The following is a 17,036-nucleotide window of genomic DNA, read 5'->3' as shown; positions in this document are numbered from 1 at the left end:
GTTGCCATTTGTATGCCATCGATTAACCACTTAGTTATCTTGGTTAGGTTTACTTTTACCAAATTGGATAACACCACCTTTCTTTTGATTTATTATTAATTGATTAGCTCTGGCATAGTCACTCAATAACGTCAATAAACTTTGGAGCCCTACAGGTGTGGAATGGAATAAGGCGATGCAATCCGCATAGGCAAACCGATGTACAGGCGTGCCACCTATCTTAGGGTTAACCAAACCGGTCCCACAGAGGATTTCCTTTAAATCTACCGAGTATTGATTGAACAGACAAGGCGCCAAAATTCATCCCTGCCTCAGACCTCTTGTAATCAAAATGGGATCCGAAAGATTGGCTAGCGTACCCAACCTAATTCTAATTGAATTGTTAGAATAAGTGTATACCAATAAAGATAAAAGAGAAGAGGTTATTATTCAGTTTTTGCCAAAGAAGAGAGCTGTCGACCATATCAAAGGCTTTTGAGAAGTCAGTCATGGCCATGTATAATGTTTCAGAGGATCTATTAGAGCACGCTGTGATTTTACCTTTTAGTCGACAATATTAGGCCATGCCTAATAATTTTCTGAATCCGATCTGGAAATCAGAAATGATTCATCTGGCTTTGACCCAAGAATCCAGATGTTCCAAGACCAATGACCCAAATATTTTGCTATCAGAGTCTAGTAGAGCTATTGGTCTAAAGTTAGTAGGATCAGGGCGTGCTCCTGGGATAATGATGGATTCCTTCCATGACACAGGCATTGAATGCTGCACTATAATATGCTTAATAAGAATAGCATGAGACCACAGACTTATATTTGATTTTAGCATTGCATTTGTCAGACCAGTCGGGCAAGAGGCTCTTTACGAAGATGCTGTATTGATCAACTGCTCAATGTCCTCCACCTCAAAATTAAGTGGCCTTGTAAGTTCAACCAGCATCAGATTTAAATTTAAATCCGAGCAACTATTTCCATTCAAATTTGCCTAATAAGAGCGCCAGCTAGCTTCACTAATAGAGGAACTCCGAACTTTGCTCTGCTGCTTGTCCATACTATTTATTACGGACCAGCAGTTACGTGCATCCTGACGTACTAAAGTTGACAACATTCGTTCACCTTCTCTTTGCACCATAATAGATTGATGTGAACAAAGCCATTGTCTATAAGTTCAGAGTAAACCTTGCTTTTCCACTCTACAATTCATTACTAGTGTGATTTAATCTAAGGATTTGTAATTGCTTCCTAACCCACATCTCTTTATCAAAAGTATGGATATTTGTCCATTTGATAGGTTTCTGATAGTGAGGCTTTTCTTTGTCCCAAATAAACTTCTGGAAGTTGTTGCTTGAGCATTGATCTGCCAATTCCTCTGAAGATGCGATGGCAGCATAACTTTCTAGTTTTCCTACCAAAGAAACACCACCTCTAGAGAATTTCTGTATCCTGTTTGCTCTTGGATTAATCGTAAGATTACTATGATTCACTGACAATACTGTTTCACATCCAGTTCACGAGTTCAAAGTCAGAGATCAACATATTATGATCGCTCAGAGTGGAATTCCTAACTTCAAGTTTGCTACATACTTCTTGCATAGTTTTGGAGAGAATGACATAATCGATAGCCAATGATTGTGTGCCCCTTTTCCAGGTCCCGTAATCATGGGGGGGGGCTTTAACCACAATCTCTTTGCAAAACAGATACCTACCTGGCTTTTAACAGTGTTCGTTATTTTTCCCTATTTGCACTTTATTCCTATTAGCTGAGGTCAGACAATGTGTGTTCAGATCTCCCGACATGATCACATGCTGAGAATGTTTTAAGAGCCATGTGCTTAATATGTCTGAAATTTGATTTAAGAATTGATCCAGTCACACCCCTGCCTGGTTCCAATATAAATGTACCAATAATGCACACCAGGATTTATCCCTTTCACATATTTCAATTTCAACAGCCAGGATACCTGGGAAGCGAGTGGAAATTACTCTTGCTGTTTTTATCTTAGTATTTTTTGCGGCAACCAGTAGACCCACTCACGGCCTACCACCATGTGATTCAGTTGCAAATTGTTGTATGATAGTAAAGCTAGCCAAGCTGATTTCAGAAGTGAGACAGGTTTCCTGGAAGAGTATGATATCATGAGTATTGAAAATGTGACTATCCCTTTCATTTTTCATGAAACTATTAAAACCTTATGTATTCCAATTGGTTAATTTTAGTTCCTTCTATGTTACTCTTTTCAGTGTATCTACTTCCTGCAAGTTCTCTCTTCAAGAGGTTCACCAGCTGACCTAGAATCCCCTGATCATCATGGTTGATCATGTTTACTGGGGGTACTGTGACTAAGGGTATTTGTGCAGGGACCCCATATCTCTCCTTACCTGCTGACCTATTTCCAGACCAACTCATTGTGTCACTTTCACCCATTAGGAGTAACTTTTAATCTCACTCCTCTCAGTAGTATAGACTAAACGGATGAATTTCAGGAACTAGCGACATTCATCAAGTATTAACTTCTTTACAAAAGAGGATCTCCAACTTACTTTGGCCAGGTCAGTTCTAGATTCCAATGGAAAACAACAAACTCAATATCCCTTGATGAAATCTTCTCTCGAGTAGGGATTTGACACACTAATTTCAAGGTGACATCAAGATTAATGTGAGGTCTTATTTCAAAATACATTTTTTGTTCAGCCTTGGGTTCTGTCCCATTCCTGACACCTGGCCAGGTTTCTTTTGATACTAACAATTGGCACCCCTGATTTACATGTGAAAGTGACCCCGCCTGAGATGCAGGACTTCTTCCTCACTGCAAAGCCAGCAAGCGTATTAACATATATTGGTACCCTTTACCCCAATGTCAATGTATTCATCCAACCTACCAATTGGTTGTAATTTATCAAGAGTTTGAGGTGGAAATGCCTGTTCCTGCGGACCTAGTTAGATGTATTTGCCTTCTTTTCAATGACATTCAGTTTATCAATAGAGCCACTTTGTAAAAGCTTTTGAGTTGGCAGATTAAAAATATTGGCCCATTGCTCCTGGCTCGAGAAGATGGGGGCTTAAGCCCAATCACTGTTCCTGTGGCAGTACCACTTCCCCTGCTACAGCCAGATGTAGATGGTTTCTCAGTTAAGCTACCAATAATCCGATATTCGTTTCGAGCGCCCACAGAATCACTTATTTCTATCGCTAAATCAGCCTTGTGTTTCTCAGAACATGTTTGGGTCGCGATAGGAAGGGCTTTACCTGTGCTAGGTTGGCTACTACCCTGAGTTACATGGATAGAGCTCCTGGGTATATGATTACACAAAGGCGACGAAGAAGCCACCTCAGTCAGCCATACTTGAATTTTAGCCTTTTCTTGACATACACTCAGAGTATCTGTTTTATTTGGTGATGACTGAGTGACCACCTCGGCTCGGCTTAGATCAATACAGGGGGGGCAGAATTTGGGTGGTGTGCCTACCCTGTTCAGCGTCTTAAAAGCTACAGGAGCAGTCAGGCTTTTATCTATGACAGATGTGACCTCCATATTGTCGCCAACTTTAAGTATTTCTTAGATGCTGCCTCCTTCCATTTTTAGACTTTTGTTTTGCCTTTTTTTAACCTCTCTCCACCAGGGTTTTCTTACAACCACCCTGCTTCTCTACTCTACTGAGTTCTCCTTACACAGATGCAAGTCAGGTTCATTTTGCCCCACAGATTTGTCACGTTTGTGGCAAGGGCTCAATTGCTCATGATATCCATCTTGGCATTTAATTTGCTTAAGATTAGACTATGGGCTTTGACCTCATCCCTTATGTTATCGTAGAGCTCGACTAGGGCATTGAGAATAGAGTTCAGGGCTGAGATAGATGGGGGTGTTAGTTTAATGGGCTTGTCTGCTTCTCGCAGCGTGTGATGTAACATCCTATGTTCACTATGATCGGGAACTTGTGCAAGATTACTAGTGGAGAGAAGCTCCAGAAGGTGAGAGGGAGAGCCCAGAGTGATTTCACTCTCCTTCAGTGAAATACCATCCTCCAAAGCCCTTCCACTATCCATTACTGACACTCCTTCAGGTCTAGTTCATGTAATTTCTTGATATTCCTTCTGTGAACAAACACCCAATGGTGCTGACACCAACCAAAATGCTAAGATCTGTAATGTTTCGCTCATCATTCCTGATGCAAGCCACCTGTGATTTTAATCGCCTGATCTCTGTGCTCGAGCCCACGTAGGGGTACACATCGTTGATCTTATGGCCTGCCACGGGAGTTACCCCCTGTATCATCATCTTGGTTGTTATGTGGCCATATTATTCAGGCTTTAGGATGGGTTGGGTCATCTACATACACTGTGGGCGTGCTTAGGCCCTCACTGAGTGTCTAAACAGGAGGCCTGGAGACCCAAGTTATTACAAATAGTCCGTACGAGTACCTCTTCTTAGGTTTCCTGACCATGAGCTGGATTCTGTGCCTTATCACTCTCAACCGGTCTGGCACTTGATACCTCCCCGCTAACAGTAGTAGTTTGTTCAGGATGTCAATATTAGATATGGAAGTTCACAAATCAAACTTTTGCTTCTTCATAATAGCATGGGACATGGTTTACAACAGTCACTAAGTTTATGAACGATGAAACTCCCACCAGTTTACACAGACCAGAAAGCTCAAAGGCTATTCTGCCTGCAGTCATTCTTGTGATCTAAGGGGGCACTGGCAGAGGAATTCAAGGGATACTTACCCTCATAGGCCAAATGACAAATTTCAAATGACTTTGTCACAAAGCCTTCTCAGAAAGTTCACCAGTTTCTGATCATATAAAGCAACCCAATGCACACGGTTCCACTACACAGTGATATGCGGTAATGTGCTCAACTTGAAATATGAGAGGCACAGTTATAATATCGGGCAATAGAGGAGTGTAGGATAATAGTCACCTTCACTTCAGTACTTCAAGGATCTTCCGCTTGTCCCTCTGGGCGTTCAGGGCCCGCATACAGATAAAGAGATATGAAGCAAGCATGGGCGTTCGAGAATCGGTGCTTCCAGTGGCCGCCACACTCTAATGCACGCTCCAACTTTCCATGGAGCTTCTGAAGGCGGGACCAGAATAGAGGTAGTAGAAAGACTTTGCCAGCAGTTTTTCAAAGCAGTGTAAGAGGTAACTGTATAGCAGTGTAACTCCGCCAAAACACTCTGACGCATTCTCCGCCCTCTTTTCTATGCTGCCACTTCTGATGATGCTAATATATGAGCAAATTAGGGGGCGTACGTGGACATCTTTTGTCGTACACAGCCTCTAATTCCTAAAACCGACCAGGGAAAGAAATTGAACAGGTCAGTTCCCTGTTTGGATAAGTCTTACAGTATTGCTTTTTTTGTGCTGTGTTTGTGTTATAATGGCATTTGTCACTAATGCTACCAACGAAGTAGATGAGATAAAGATGAGCACAAATGACACTGTATGGAACACATCATTGCTGGAAATGGACAAAATACTGGTAACCCCCAAACCCCATTTGCGCAGGGGCAATTACAACATTGTCAGAGTAGTGTGGGCGAAAATTGAGGAGCGGAGCTAGGTGGCGAATAATGCTTGTGCACTGAATGTCAGATGCTGGCTGGTTTACATACAAAGTGCATTTTGGGAGCATAGAAATTACAAGCAACTTGTCAAACTTGCCTGTGATAGTAATTGAAGCATGCATTCCTTCTGAGTATGTAATGCAACTGTATATTGTGCTCATTTCATTTAATCCAAAAACTCACAATAACAGTGAAATGTGTGCAAAGTACAAGACACGTACAGCTTTGGACCGTTTTACAATTTGGGCTTGGGTAGAGTTGGACGAGCCCAACAGGGCTCTGGCTGGCCTGGGTCAAAGCTTGGGCCTGGTCTGACACTCCTCTCGGGTCAGGTCCTGCCCAAAGCAGGGGCTGGCAAGATACCCCGCCAGCTGCCCCGACCCCCAAAAAAGTGTGCTCTGCCTGACTTCCTGTCCCGCCCCAGTCACTCATTGATCCTACACCCCTGTCCCATGTATCCCCTTTTCTTGCCCCAGTCCCGGTTAGACCCTTTCCTTGCCTCCCCAGGCACTATACTCCCTCTTCTTGCCACCCAGTCCTTTTTCGCCCATTTTCTTGCTCCTTTTCACAATTTGTCTTGCCTCAACCCCTACAACCCATTTCCTTGCCCCCTTTTGCCCCTTTTCTAGCCCTTATCCCCTTTTTTCACCCCAATCCCTTTCAGCTCCTTTTCCTGACCGTTTTCTTGCCCCATTCACCCTGTTTCTTGCCTCCTTTATCCCCTTTTTTCTTGCCCCCTCCCTTTTGCCCCTTTCTTGCCTTCTTCCCCCCTTTCCTGCCCGTTTTATTTACCCCTTTCCTTCCCCCTTTCACCCCTTTTTTACCCCAACCTCTTTAGCCCCTTGTCTAGCCTCCTTTATGCCCTTGTCCCGCCCCCTCCCCTTTTACCACTTTTCTTTCCACAGCTCCTTTTAGCCCCTTTTCATCCGTGTTCTCACCTGTGTATCCCCTCCTCTTGCACCAGTCCCTTTTATCCCCTTTTCTGGACCCTTTTATACCCTTTTCTTGCCCTACCCCTGCCCCCCCCCCACCCTCTGACAGAGGCCCTTCCCCAATTTTGTGTGGCCTTTACCCCGGCTCGTTTTTGGCCTTAAGAGCCAGGCCATTCTACCAGATTCAGCCCCAACTCACTAATTCCCTCGATCTCCCAGGCAGTGGTGTCGCTAGGGGGGTTTGGAGGGCCCAGGCCCTTCTGAAATCCTGGGCCCACTTGCACCCCACTACCTCAGCTGGCCTGCTCACTCTGAGTCCTGCACCTTGCTGACTGCAGCCTCATCCATGACAAGCTACCAGCCCTGCACCGGTGACTGCCGTCTCTCCCCCATGAAAGAACGGAGGTCGTCAGCCGAGCGAGGCTGCACCTCACTGACTGCATTATCAAGCTTTGAGACTGAGGCTGTCAGTGCCAGCTCTGTATCTCACAGACTGCACTCGCAATGGAAACACGGAGTTGATATCCGTCTAACTGCAGGCAGTGGCGTCGCTAGGAGAGAACCTGAGGGCGGAGGGGGGGGGGGGGGAGAGGGGGCTGGTGCTAGGTCTCACGTTGCTCTGTGTCAACAGAGCATTTCAATGTGAGCCATTAGGCACTGATGGGATGGGACTATTAGCAGGGACATTTGTACCTTTAGAATGGGAATGGGAGGGAGTGATCAAAAGTGAGAAGGGTGCATAATGTTGAATGCTTTGTGAAATTGCTATGGCTTTACAACCCAAGGGTGATTTGTTAGGCCACATTAATCTGCATGATGCTTTTGTGACTTTGCATGCAGATAGGGAGAATAAAACTAAAGCCATGCTTGTATTGCTCAGCATATTTCTATGACAATGTATATAGTGTATAGTTAGTCCACTATGAAAGGATAGTTTATTATGTAATGTGGTTTGTTTACATGGCATTGCTATAAATTAAGTATTATTTAAGCACATGAAATGCAAAGCAAAACCTTAATACAATTCTAGATCAACTAAACCTAGGAAAATGTGCTCAGTTGCTTAAATTGTCTACATCCTGGTTTCACCATTTAACCAAAGTGTGTGATCCTGGACAAATCACACTGTGTCTTATCTGCAGCTGTAAGTGATTCACTTCGTAGCTTATGTTAATATATCATGCTGTTATTAAAAAAAACGCCTAATGACTATAGAGCTGCCCCATATAATAGTGCAATGTCGTTTTTTTCACCACAAAGTTATGTGCCACTTGGCTTACTTATGGCAACTTATTATTCTAAAGTCACTTCCATGGTGCCTCTGAGTATCAAAGACTGATGATGCTTCTTGCAATGTCCATTTCTGTGAAGTCATTTCCATATTTTGCCCCACAGCGCCTGGACAGACCTATAATAGATGAGTTTCCGGCATATGTAATGGTTCTAGAGTTTTATTTATTTTATTGTGTTAAAATGTCATCTGTCACTAATTTTACCAAAAAAGTTAAATGGGGCGGGGTGGGCGGTTTGGGGGCTCAAATGAGACTGTATGGAATTGGGCGCACTGCATTTGGGAGGGAGGGGGGAGTAGCAGTAATGTGTTCATGGCTCGCCACCCCTCCTCTTGCAATGATGGCTACTCTGCCCCCCCCCCCCCCCACCTGGGCTACTCTCTCTGCAGTGCTGCCTTTGGTCCACCCGCATGACACACACAGGGCTGCAATACACCAGGCCTCGATGCTGCCACCGGGGCTGGCTACTGGCACGGCAAATGCAGTGAAGAACGCACCATAAAGGTGCACACAGAACAGGGCACAGGGATGGTGGTCAGCAGTCGGGGTCCAGGGCTTGCCATTGCTACTGAATGCGTGTGCACGCATGCGCACCTAGCTGAAAAGGCAAGCCCTGCCCTGCCTGAGTGAGTCAGTGCCCAGTGAAAAAAGTCCGCAATTTGAATTTCAACAATCGGGCCGGGCCAGCCTGGCCATTGATTTGTTGAAATTCAAATTGGGGCCTTGGCGGGTAGCTCGCCCCTGACAAGGGTTTCCCGGCCGGGCCCACAGCTTCGCTGAGGGAAGCAGGGGGCTCGGTGATCTAATCTGCTGTCCTCTTTTTGCCCAGCCGTCCCTTGCACGTTTTCAGTTTTTTTTGCCTGGCCTGTTTTTTTTTTCTTCTGAACTGAAAGGGACACTGCCCTCAAGACATCAGAGTGGCTCCATCTCTGCAGAAGAGACTGCTTTAAAGGGTCGTATCTTGTTGCTGGTTTACCACTGTTATAGCACGCACGCACACACTCACTATGCTCTTGCTACATTTTCACTATTAAATGTCCACACAAAGACACTGCTGAGAAACCCATAGCCCCAATTGCGATCTGCACATACCTTCCAGTAAAGCACCCGCAGGCGGATGCGCGATGCACAAAAAGGCAATGCGAACCATCGGTATTGATGGAACACTTGTGAAAGCCCCCCTGCAGCAGATGTGACTGGGACACAATATGGACACTATCATTCAAAAGTGCATAAAATGGCAGGTGTCCATTACCAGCTGATGATCAGACAACATCTGAACAAATTGCCCATGAAGGCCCGAAACCAGGAGTGAACTTAACTGGTGGTGGGCGATATACCGAATTTTGGAGATATATGGATATATATTTTCAATATCAATATAGGATGAGACAGTATCGGTAACATCAAGATATATACAACAGAATAGCTTGCTGTATAAATGCACGATTTTTACCTCCCCTGGGCCACTTAGAACTACTTTGCTCACGTCAATTTGGGAAAAGCATACAAATTATATATAGGCGGCCCTCCTACTTGTGTCTGTGGCCCCCTCTGTGCCCCCCAAATTTGATTCCTGGAGACGCCACTGCTCCCAGGTGTAGGCTTGGGTTGCCCAGGTGAGCAAAGGACTGTCAGATGCAGCTTATAAATGAGTTGCTTATTGCGCACACCTCGCGTTTCACTGTTCAGGGGACTCTGGACAATCGGGGGCAGAGGGCTTCCTCAACTTGTGAGGTTTGGTCCTTGTGTCTCCACGGAGTCGCGTTCCAGCAAATTAATTGTTTCTGGAGCACAACTTCCTTCCTTGAACACGCTCACCCCACACTGCTCCTGATTCGCCTCTGCGTGCAGTTTCCCTCTAAACCATTTTGAAAAGTTGGACACACTGGCCATGACAAGCCTTCTGGAACACACGCGAAGCCTTAAAATGAATATGGGCCAATGTAGTCCATATTGAATGCAGAGCCCTGAAGCTTTACCACGGCACACGCGAGTTGGTCATCCAGTCATGGAGTTGTATTTGCATTCTCGTACTTTAGATGCTGGCTTCAAAATGGCAAAAGCAGAACAGTAAATCCGAGAATAAAAGAAAATAACAGCGTTAAAACACTTGCTCATGTTATGAACGCACTCGCGAGCTCTGTTGGATGGGCGTGCTGAGCAATAGAAGACACTACATATGACACGTGTGCCAATCACGTCATCGCTGACCTCGGCGCAAAGGTGCCTGGATATCTCTGTGTGCGCTTTCGATCACTTGTCGCTGATAACCATATAGCGCATTGTCCAAATACTTCTCCTGTCTTTCTTTGTTGATCTCTGGCACCCCCTGGCGGAAGTTAATGTTTATTTTGAATAGTACCATTTTCATCCTTCAAGTTTGTGTTTGCCGTTTTGTATTCCCTCTGACAGTGACAGTGCCCCCTACGCCTAACTGTTTACAGTAATGACTGCTCTTTCCTTTCCTCACAGGCTCTCGACGGGCACTTATATGATCACCTGAAGGATTACGTAATGGCGTTCAGCAGGACTGAGCTCGAGACGTGCCAAACCGTACAGACCACATTCCAGTTTTTATTGGAAACTTCCAGCCGGGTAAGCCTGTTTGGTAAATTAACCCGTTTCCGAAAAAAATACAGTTGTCGCACAAATATTTTCAGGTTTGTTTGGCAGCGCAGACCAGTAAATGATTGCCCTTGCTACCAAGTGGCCCCATGTCACGTGTGACACATTCGGCCTTTCCATGCATTTTAGCCAGCAGCATTGAATGCTGTGATTTTTAAGATCATAATTATTATAGGAAACTACTACCCCAAGAATTTAAAGTGTTGCTTTAAATCCCAGAACTGGCTTGAATGCGTTGGGCATGGCATTGGGCCCACCTGACGGCTGTTAAGTTATTATGATTTATATCACACACCGCTCAATTTTAGGTCTCCGGTTGGGTGGTAGTGTGATTTTGTTTTCAAGTAATTCTGCTCCTTGAACTTCAAGGGCTCTGCGCGTGATGCAGAGGGGTTTTGAAATTGATCCTTTTTTGATTGGTAGTCAGTGGAGCTGTGTGTGTTCTCTCCAGTTCAGTTTGAGTAGTGGTCTAGCTGCTGTGTTTTGAATCAGTTGAAGCTTTTTTGTGAGATAGTCCAGCATGCATAGGTAGATGACGTTTGTGTAGTCGATTCTTGAAAGAAGGAGATCATGGCCAATGCTATGTGTGTGAAGGAGAAATACAGCATAATCCGTCAGATGGAGTGGAGATGGTAGTCAACACTTTTTGACTATTGCATTGTCTTACAGTTCTGTTCTAGCATGAGTATGTTGTTCATAAAAATGCCTGGGTCCTTGATCACATTAGATGGTTTGGGGAGTTGCCTTTTCCAAAGGCCATGGTAGATATGATTTGGGCATGGTGTGGGTTGAGACTACCATTAATTCCGTTTTGCCTGTTATGCTTTAGGTAGTTAGCTGTCATCCATTCGCTTATTCGGGTGAGGCAGTTGATAAGGGTGGTGCTGGAATTTCCATCAGTCATTTTGTATATAATGTATGTGTCATCCGCATAGTTGAAACAGGTGATCCCTTAGGATTTTATGATCTTCATCAAAGGGGTCATATAGATGTTGAAGAGGGGCAGCGAGAGACGTGATTCCTGGGAACTCCACAGGTAATGGGGTTGTGGGTTTGAATTGAAAGAGGGCAGCCAGCTGATTTCTGTCCTGTCCATAAGGGTGTCGCGTTCTTTTGCCGACACCATTTATTTCAAAGTTATTTTCTCTGAAGAAATGACTTTGAAAAAACTAATCGAAATATGTAGGGGGTAAGGGGTTAAAAGGGTCAGGGAGGGTGTTCGGGTAGGGGTTATATTATGGGGAAGAGTGTGGGCTTGGGCGGGAACACCAGCCCAAATAAAAAATTGATGAGTATTTTCAGAGTCATTTCTTCAGTGAAAACTACTTGAAAAACTGGTGCCAGCAAAGGAACGTTATAACCATCCATTAGGAATGATCTCATCCATTGTAGACTTGTGTTATGGAGTCCAGTTGTGCAAAACCCAGAGCAGACTCTCTGCATCATAACATAAGAACTAAGACTCAGAGTGTAATCCAAACTCCGTTTGCATGTCATCAGCCATTGCAAATTGAAATGAGGAAAACGAGGGAGGTGGGACAAGCCTACAACCGCTGCTACTTTGAGTCTGCAAGTTATGATGGCTAAATAAAGCAAGATATGAAGCCTTTTAACAAGGCATCTGAGCAGCTTTTCCAAAAGGAGGTATGTTGCCTTATATAATAGTTCCTAACAGCCATCTGTATGAAGTGCCATCCCATGAAAAAAAAATCGATGATTAATGATATTAACATGAAATGTGTTCATAGACAGCATAAGGAAGTGCCTTTACTATTGTGGAAACAGAGACATTTAAAACCCAAACCTTTTGCTACTGTATCTGTAACATGAAGCACTCACAAAATGATATGTGCCTAGTATATGGTATAAAGAAATACTAAAATCCTTGCTAGATCACTTTACCTCACCGCTTGTTAAAGAACAGGAAAACATGAGGAAAATAAACAAAATATATTCAGTGCTTTATAAAGAAAGGAATTGTGTTGTTGATGGGATGTAAAGTTAACTACATGATGGCACCCAAAGGGACGATTACGGAAAACATGACCATTAGGAACTGACCCAGTCTCTTGGTGAGGGAAAAAAACAGGCAGCCTTTTTAATAGGTGAGAAACAAAACCCCTTGTCTTTTCCTCCATTGCATCCACTAATACTGGGAACAATGTCCGTATTTATGTGACTCTGATTCTCTGTGGATCTCAAAGACCATACTTGGATAATCATTGTCTTCTTCCATAGTATTAATTTGCGTGTTGCCCTCCTTAATCCACTTAAACTGCTAGAGTAACCAAATCGTTTCTTTCCACTGGTCACTCTAAGTTGTCTTCATTATTAATTATTTTTGATCTCTCAGCTGCAGCATTTGACACTGTTGATCAGACTACTCTTCTTTCCACTCTTTCAACGTTGTTTTTTTTGGTTCTGTTCCGCAATGGTTTCCTTATTATTTGTCTGATTGATAGTTTTCTATTTCCCAGGATGATAAATAAACCACCATCTCCTTTACATTACAGTGTTCCCAGGATTCGGTTCTTGGCCCCTTCCTCTTTTCAATATATACCTCTCCTCTAATGTATCTTAATTTGGTCCCTCCTGCCATTTTTATACTGACAGCTCCCAGATCTTTGTTTCCTTCTCGTTTTACTTCGTGCCACTCTTACTGCCTGTCCAATCGGGATTCATGCTCACTTTCCTATCCTCAGTGTCTCAAAAACCAAGATTCTGTCCTTTCCTGCTTCTACTGTTCCATGTGCCTGCCCGCTTCCCACTTTTATCCCCTTTCCTCTTCTCTCCCCTTGTTACTCTCTGTACGCAACGTGGGTGTCATTTCTGACTCCCCTCCTTCCTGTACTGCTCGTATCCCCAGTATGTCCTGTTCATGTCACTCAACACTCAGACGACTCGCTTCTTTCTCCATTTCCTTGCCACTCAACTGCAGTTCTCTGTACTGTTCTTCTCCCACCTCAGTTATTTACATGCTCACATATGCTCTACCTGTGTATGTGTACTGCTGTGTAAATTCATGAGCATGTGAATCCATGTAAGACCCCATGCTGGAGAAGGAACAAATTACTTACCTGTAAATCCTATTCTCCAGCATTGGATATTTCATGGATTCACATGCTTAGAATATTCCCCGTCGTCAGGCTGAGAACCCTCGGTACATTTATAAAGACGTTTCCCATAGGAAAAATTTCGAAACTTCTGTCCTATCTACGTCGTTTTGGGCCACTTACACATGCCCCAATAGGACGTAGCGGTATAAATGCCCGCCCCCGCGTCTCCCTTCAGATTTCAACCGTCTTCCAAAGTAGTGGGATCACCTCATGTCATCTGCTATTTTACAAGGTTGTTTTTTCGTCTTTTTCCCAATGTCTGGGAAGGCTATTTCGTCCATGTGCTACATGCGGATTAAAAAAGGTGTACGAAGGAGATGGACATATGGACTGTCTATATTGTCTCCACCCTCACCATTCGGCTGACAATTGTGAAATTTGTAAAGGCTTCTCGCAGAAGACCCTGAAAGACCGAAATAGATGGCTGGTGGCGTGGCTGAATGACAGAGTGGGTGCGTACCACCTCTCGGAGGTAGGCTCCACACATAGCTTGGCCTCGAGGGCTAAATCTCTGGTGGTCCCCCGCCGTTCCGTATCGGCGGAACCTCCAGGGAAGAAGGTGCGTTCGACGGAGAAAAGTTCCTTGGAAGAACATTCTACGAAGGAATCGTCATCGAAAACAAAAGCTTTGTCTTCTTCCTCCTCATCAAAAAAGGACAGAAAAGACCTGTCAAGAACCTCCTCAGGTGATCATCATAGGTCATCCTCGAGTCGAGATTAGTCGAAACACAAGTCAAGTTCAAAAAAGGCAGGAGCGCCTCAGGATTCTGCGCATCCACTGTTGTCGACGGGAGTTCGATCGTCGACGCCCTCACTACCATTGACGCAGATCGTCTCTTCAGTAGTTCCGCCGAGTCATACGACGGCCACGGCGACTGTCGAAGTTAGCCTTGTCGACGGAGGCTCCGCAGGAAGGCTGGCGACTAGAGGTGTATGATCCGGTTTTACCAGAGACCCTGTTGCAGCAGGAGGCGGCTTTTTCCATATCCGTGGAAGAGGACCGTGAACTAGTGGTTGGGCCTACAGAACTTAGATTGCAAGGGGTCAGCTCGCTGACGCTTTCAAGTGGGAGAAGTATCCCAGTCACAGCTCGGTTACTCAATCCTCAGGCTGTTTTATCCCTGGAGTTATTGTCTACACTACTGACTTTACTGAGTAAACTGGATCCGAAGTTGCCTCAGGTTAGTACTCCGGCAGGACTGCATACTACACCAGCTGACGACGAGCCAGGCCCTTCCCACTGCTCCTATGGCATCATCAGCCGTTCCGGTTCGTGAAGACCCTCCATGCACGCGCCCGGAGGAAGGAGAACTAACAGAGTCCGAGTCGGAACGGGAAGAGTCTTTATCGGAAATATCGTTATCCCCTTCTAGGGACCCGACATGGGAGTCGGAGGCGGAGATGGAAGCTCCAAGAAGTCTGGCTAAACCGTCACCTTTGGATGACATCGGTTCCTTCCACACAATGATGGGTAAAGCATGTACCGAGTTTGGCCTGGCCCAGGAGGAAGAAAAGAAAGACTGTTTCTTGTTTGATCATATGGGAAAGAGGAGACAATCAGTATTTTCGGTTCCCATTTTAGATCATGTATGGCAAGAGGGGTTATGAACAATGCGCCATCCATTCTTGGAGCCTGCGGTTAAAGGCAGCCTGGAAAAGAAATTTAAAGCTCCTGAGTCTACTCCAAAATGTTTGTCTTCTCTACCTTCTCCAGAATCAGTGGTATTGGCAGCTGCTGCAAGAAAGGCAAGGCCACAACATAAATGTACAACTCCTCCGGAGAGCGAGGCCAGGAGACGAGATACCTTTGGCAAGAAGGTGTTGTCGATAGGAGCAACAACAGTGAAGGCGGCCAATTCTCTAGCTATTATGGCGAGATATGACAGAGAGATGTGGCATCATTTAGCACCCATACTGGAACATCTACTGGACGAACATAGAAAATCTGCTATGTTGCTTGTGCGTGAGGGGGAAGAGGCGTCAAATCACTCAATAAACATCGCCGTAGACCTGGCGGAATCAGTCTTTAAGCAAATTAACAATGGAGTGGTTTTAAGGAGACAAGCCTGGCTCAAATGCACCAACCTTCGACCAGAAGTACAATATAAAGTGCTTGATATGCCCTTTGAAGGAGAACAGCTATTTGGAGAGAAGGTGGACGAGGCCTTGAAAGGCATGAAAGAAGACTCGGACACAGCACGCTCTCTTGAGCCCTTCAGAGTGGCAGAAGTTTTCGTTCGTTTCGCCCCTTTAGAGGAGCGTCAGGAAATTCCCGATTCTCGTCATCCAGGGACCGGACCTTCAGTAGACCGTCTTACTCCTCTCAAGGCTACAGGCGGGCTTCCCAAACCGCTAGAAGAGGTTGAGACTATCAAGCCTCAAGAAGAAGGGGAGGTTATCCATCGTCGACGAAGGACAAACAGTCAAAGAACCAGCAATGACGAGTTTCAGAACGTCCTTGGAGGCAGGGTGTCTCACCATGTCGACGAGTGGGAGAAGATAACATCAGACCGGTTGGTATTGGACACAGTGAAATTAGGCCATTCATTACAGTTCAAAATCAAGCCGTTGCACATCCCACCAGTGTTTTCGGCTCAGCCCCATCTGCAAATATTAAAACACAAAGTAGTGCTTATGCTACAAAAAGGGGCTATAGAATTGGTCCCGGTATCCGAGAGAGGTCAAGGAGTTTACTCCCGATACTTCGTTGTGAAAAAACCCAACGGCAAGTGGCATCCCATTCTCGATCTTTGAGACCTCAACAAAACACTGAAAAATCTGAAGTTCAAGATGCTCACACTTCAGGAAGTGATCCGGTCTATTCAACAGGGAATTTTCTGGCGTTGTTGGATCTCCAGGATGTGTATTTTCATATACCAATGCGTCGACGACACAGAAAGTTCCTGAGGTTTGTAGTCTGACGAACCCACTATCAGTTCAAAGTGCTCCCATTCGGATTAAAGTCATCTCCCAGGACGTTCACAAAGTGCTTAGCTCTGGTAGCAGCTTGGTTAAGAAAACAGGGTCATCATGTTTACCCTTATCTGGACGATTGGTTGGTAAGGGGATCGTCCCCTATAAAAACACAAGCAAGTCTAAAGGCCACCATGCAACTTCTGCGACATTTAGGATTTGCGATCAACTTTGAAAAGTCCTCCTTAACTCCCTCAAGGAACTTGGTGTTTAAGGGTGCGGAGTTCAAGACTCAGTTAGGGTTGGTGAAACCATCTGTGGAGAGGATTCACAAGCTCAGGCTACAGGCAAAAGAGTGGAAAGTCAACACCAGAGTGTCGGTGAGGAGTTATGTCACTACTGGGGGCCATGCATCGTGTATCTCCTTCGTAAACTCTCTTCATGAGGCCAATTCAAGAATTCCTGGCAGACCGATGGTCCCAGAGTCAGGGACTTTGGTCGGACAAACTATCAGCAACGAGCTTCTACGAGCACTTCGATGGTGGCAACTCTTTGAAAATCTATCGAGAGGGATACCCCCGCAGGAG

At 45.0% G+C, this 17,036-nt stretch overlaps 1 protein-coding gene across 2 annotated transcripts in view; it reads left to right on the top strand.

Annotated features, from left to right (window-relative positions):
• FCHSD2 (FCH and double SH3 domains 2) overlaps nucleotides 1-17,036 on the top strand; it is a 1,767,327-nt gene that overhangs the window by 1,265,494 nt on the left and 484,797 nt on the right. For both annotated transcript variants that reach the window (XM_069640094.1, XM_069640093.1), the window contains exon 9: nucleotides 10,268-10,390. In XM_069640094.1, the coding sequence (XP_069496195.1) occupies nucleotides 10,268-10,390 (123 nt within the window). The remainder of the gene's footprint in view (nucleotides 1-10,267; nucleotides 10,391-17,036) is intronic.

The sequence above is a fragment of the Ambystoma mexicanum genome, chromosome 7q, assembly GCF_040938575.1.
Source record: "Ambystoma mexicanum isolate Mex_15411 chromosome 7q, UKY_AmexF1_1, whole genome shotgun sequence".
Taxonomy (NCBI): Eukaryota; Metazoa; Chordata; class Amphibia; order Caudata; family Ambystomatidae; genus Ambystoma; species Ambystoma mexicanum.
This window is presented reverse-complemented; position numbering and strand designations above follow the sequence as displayed.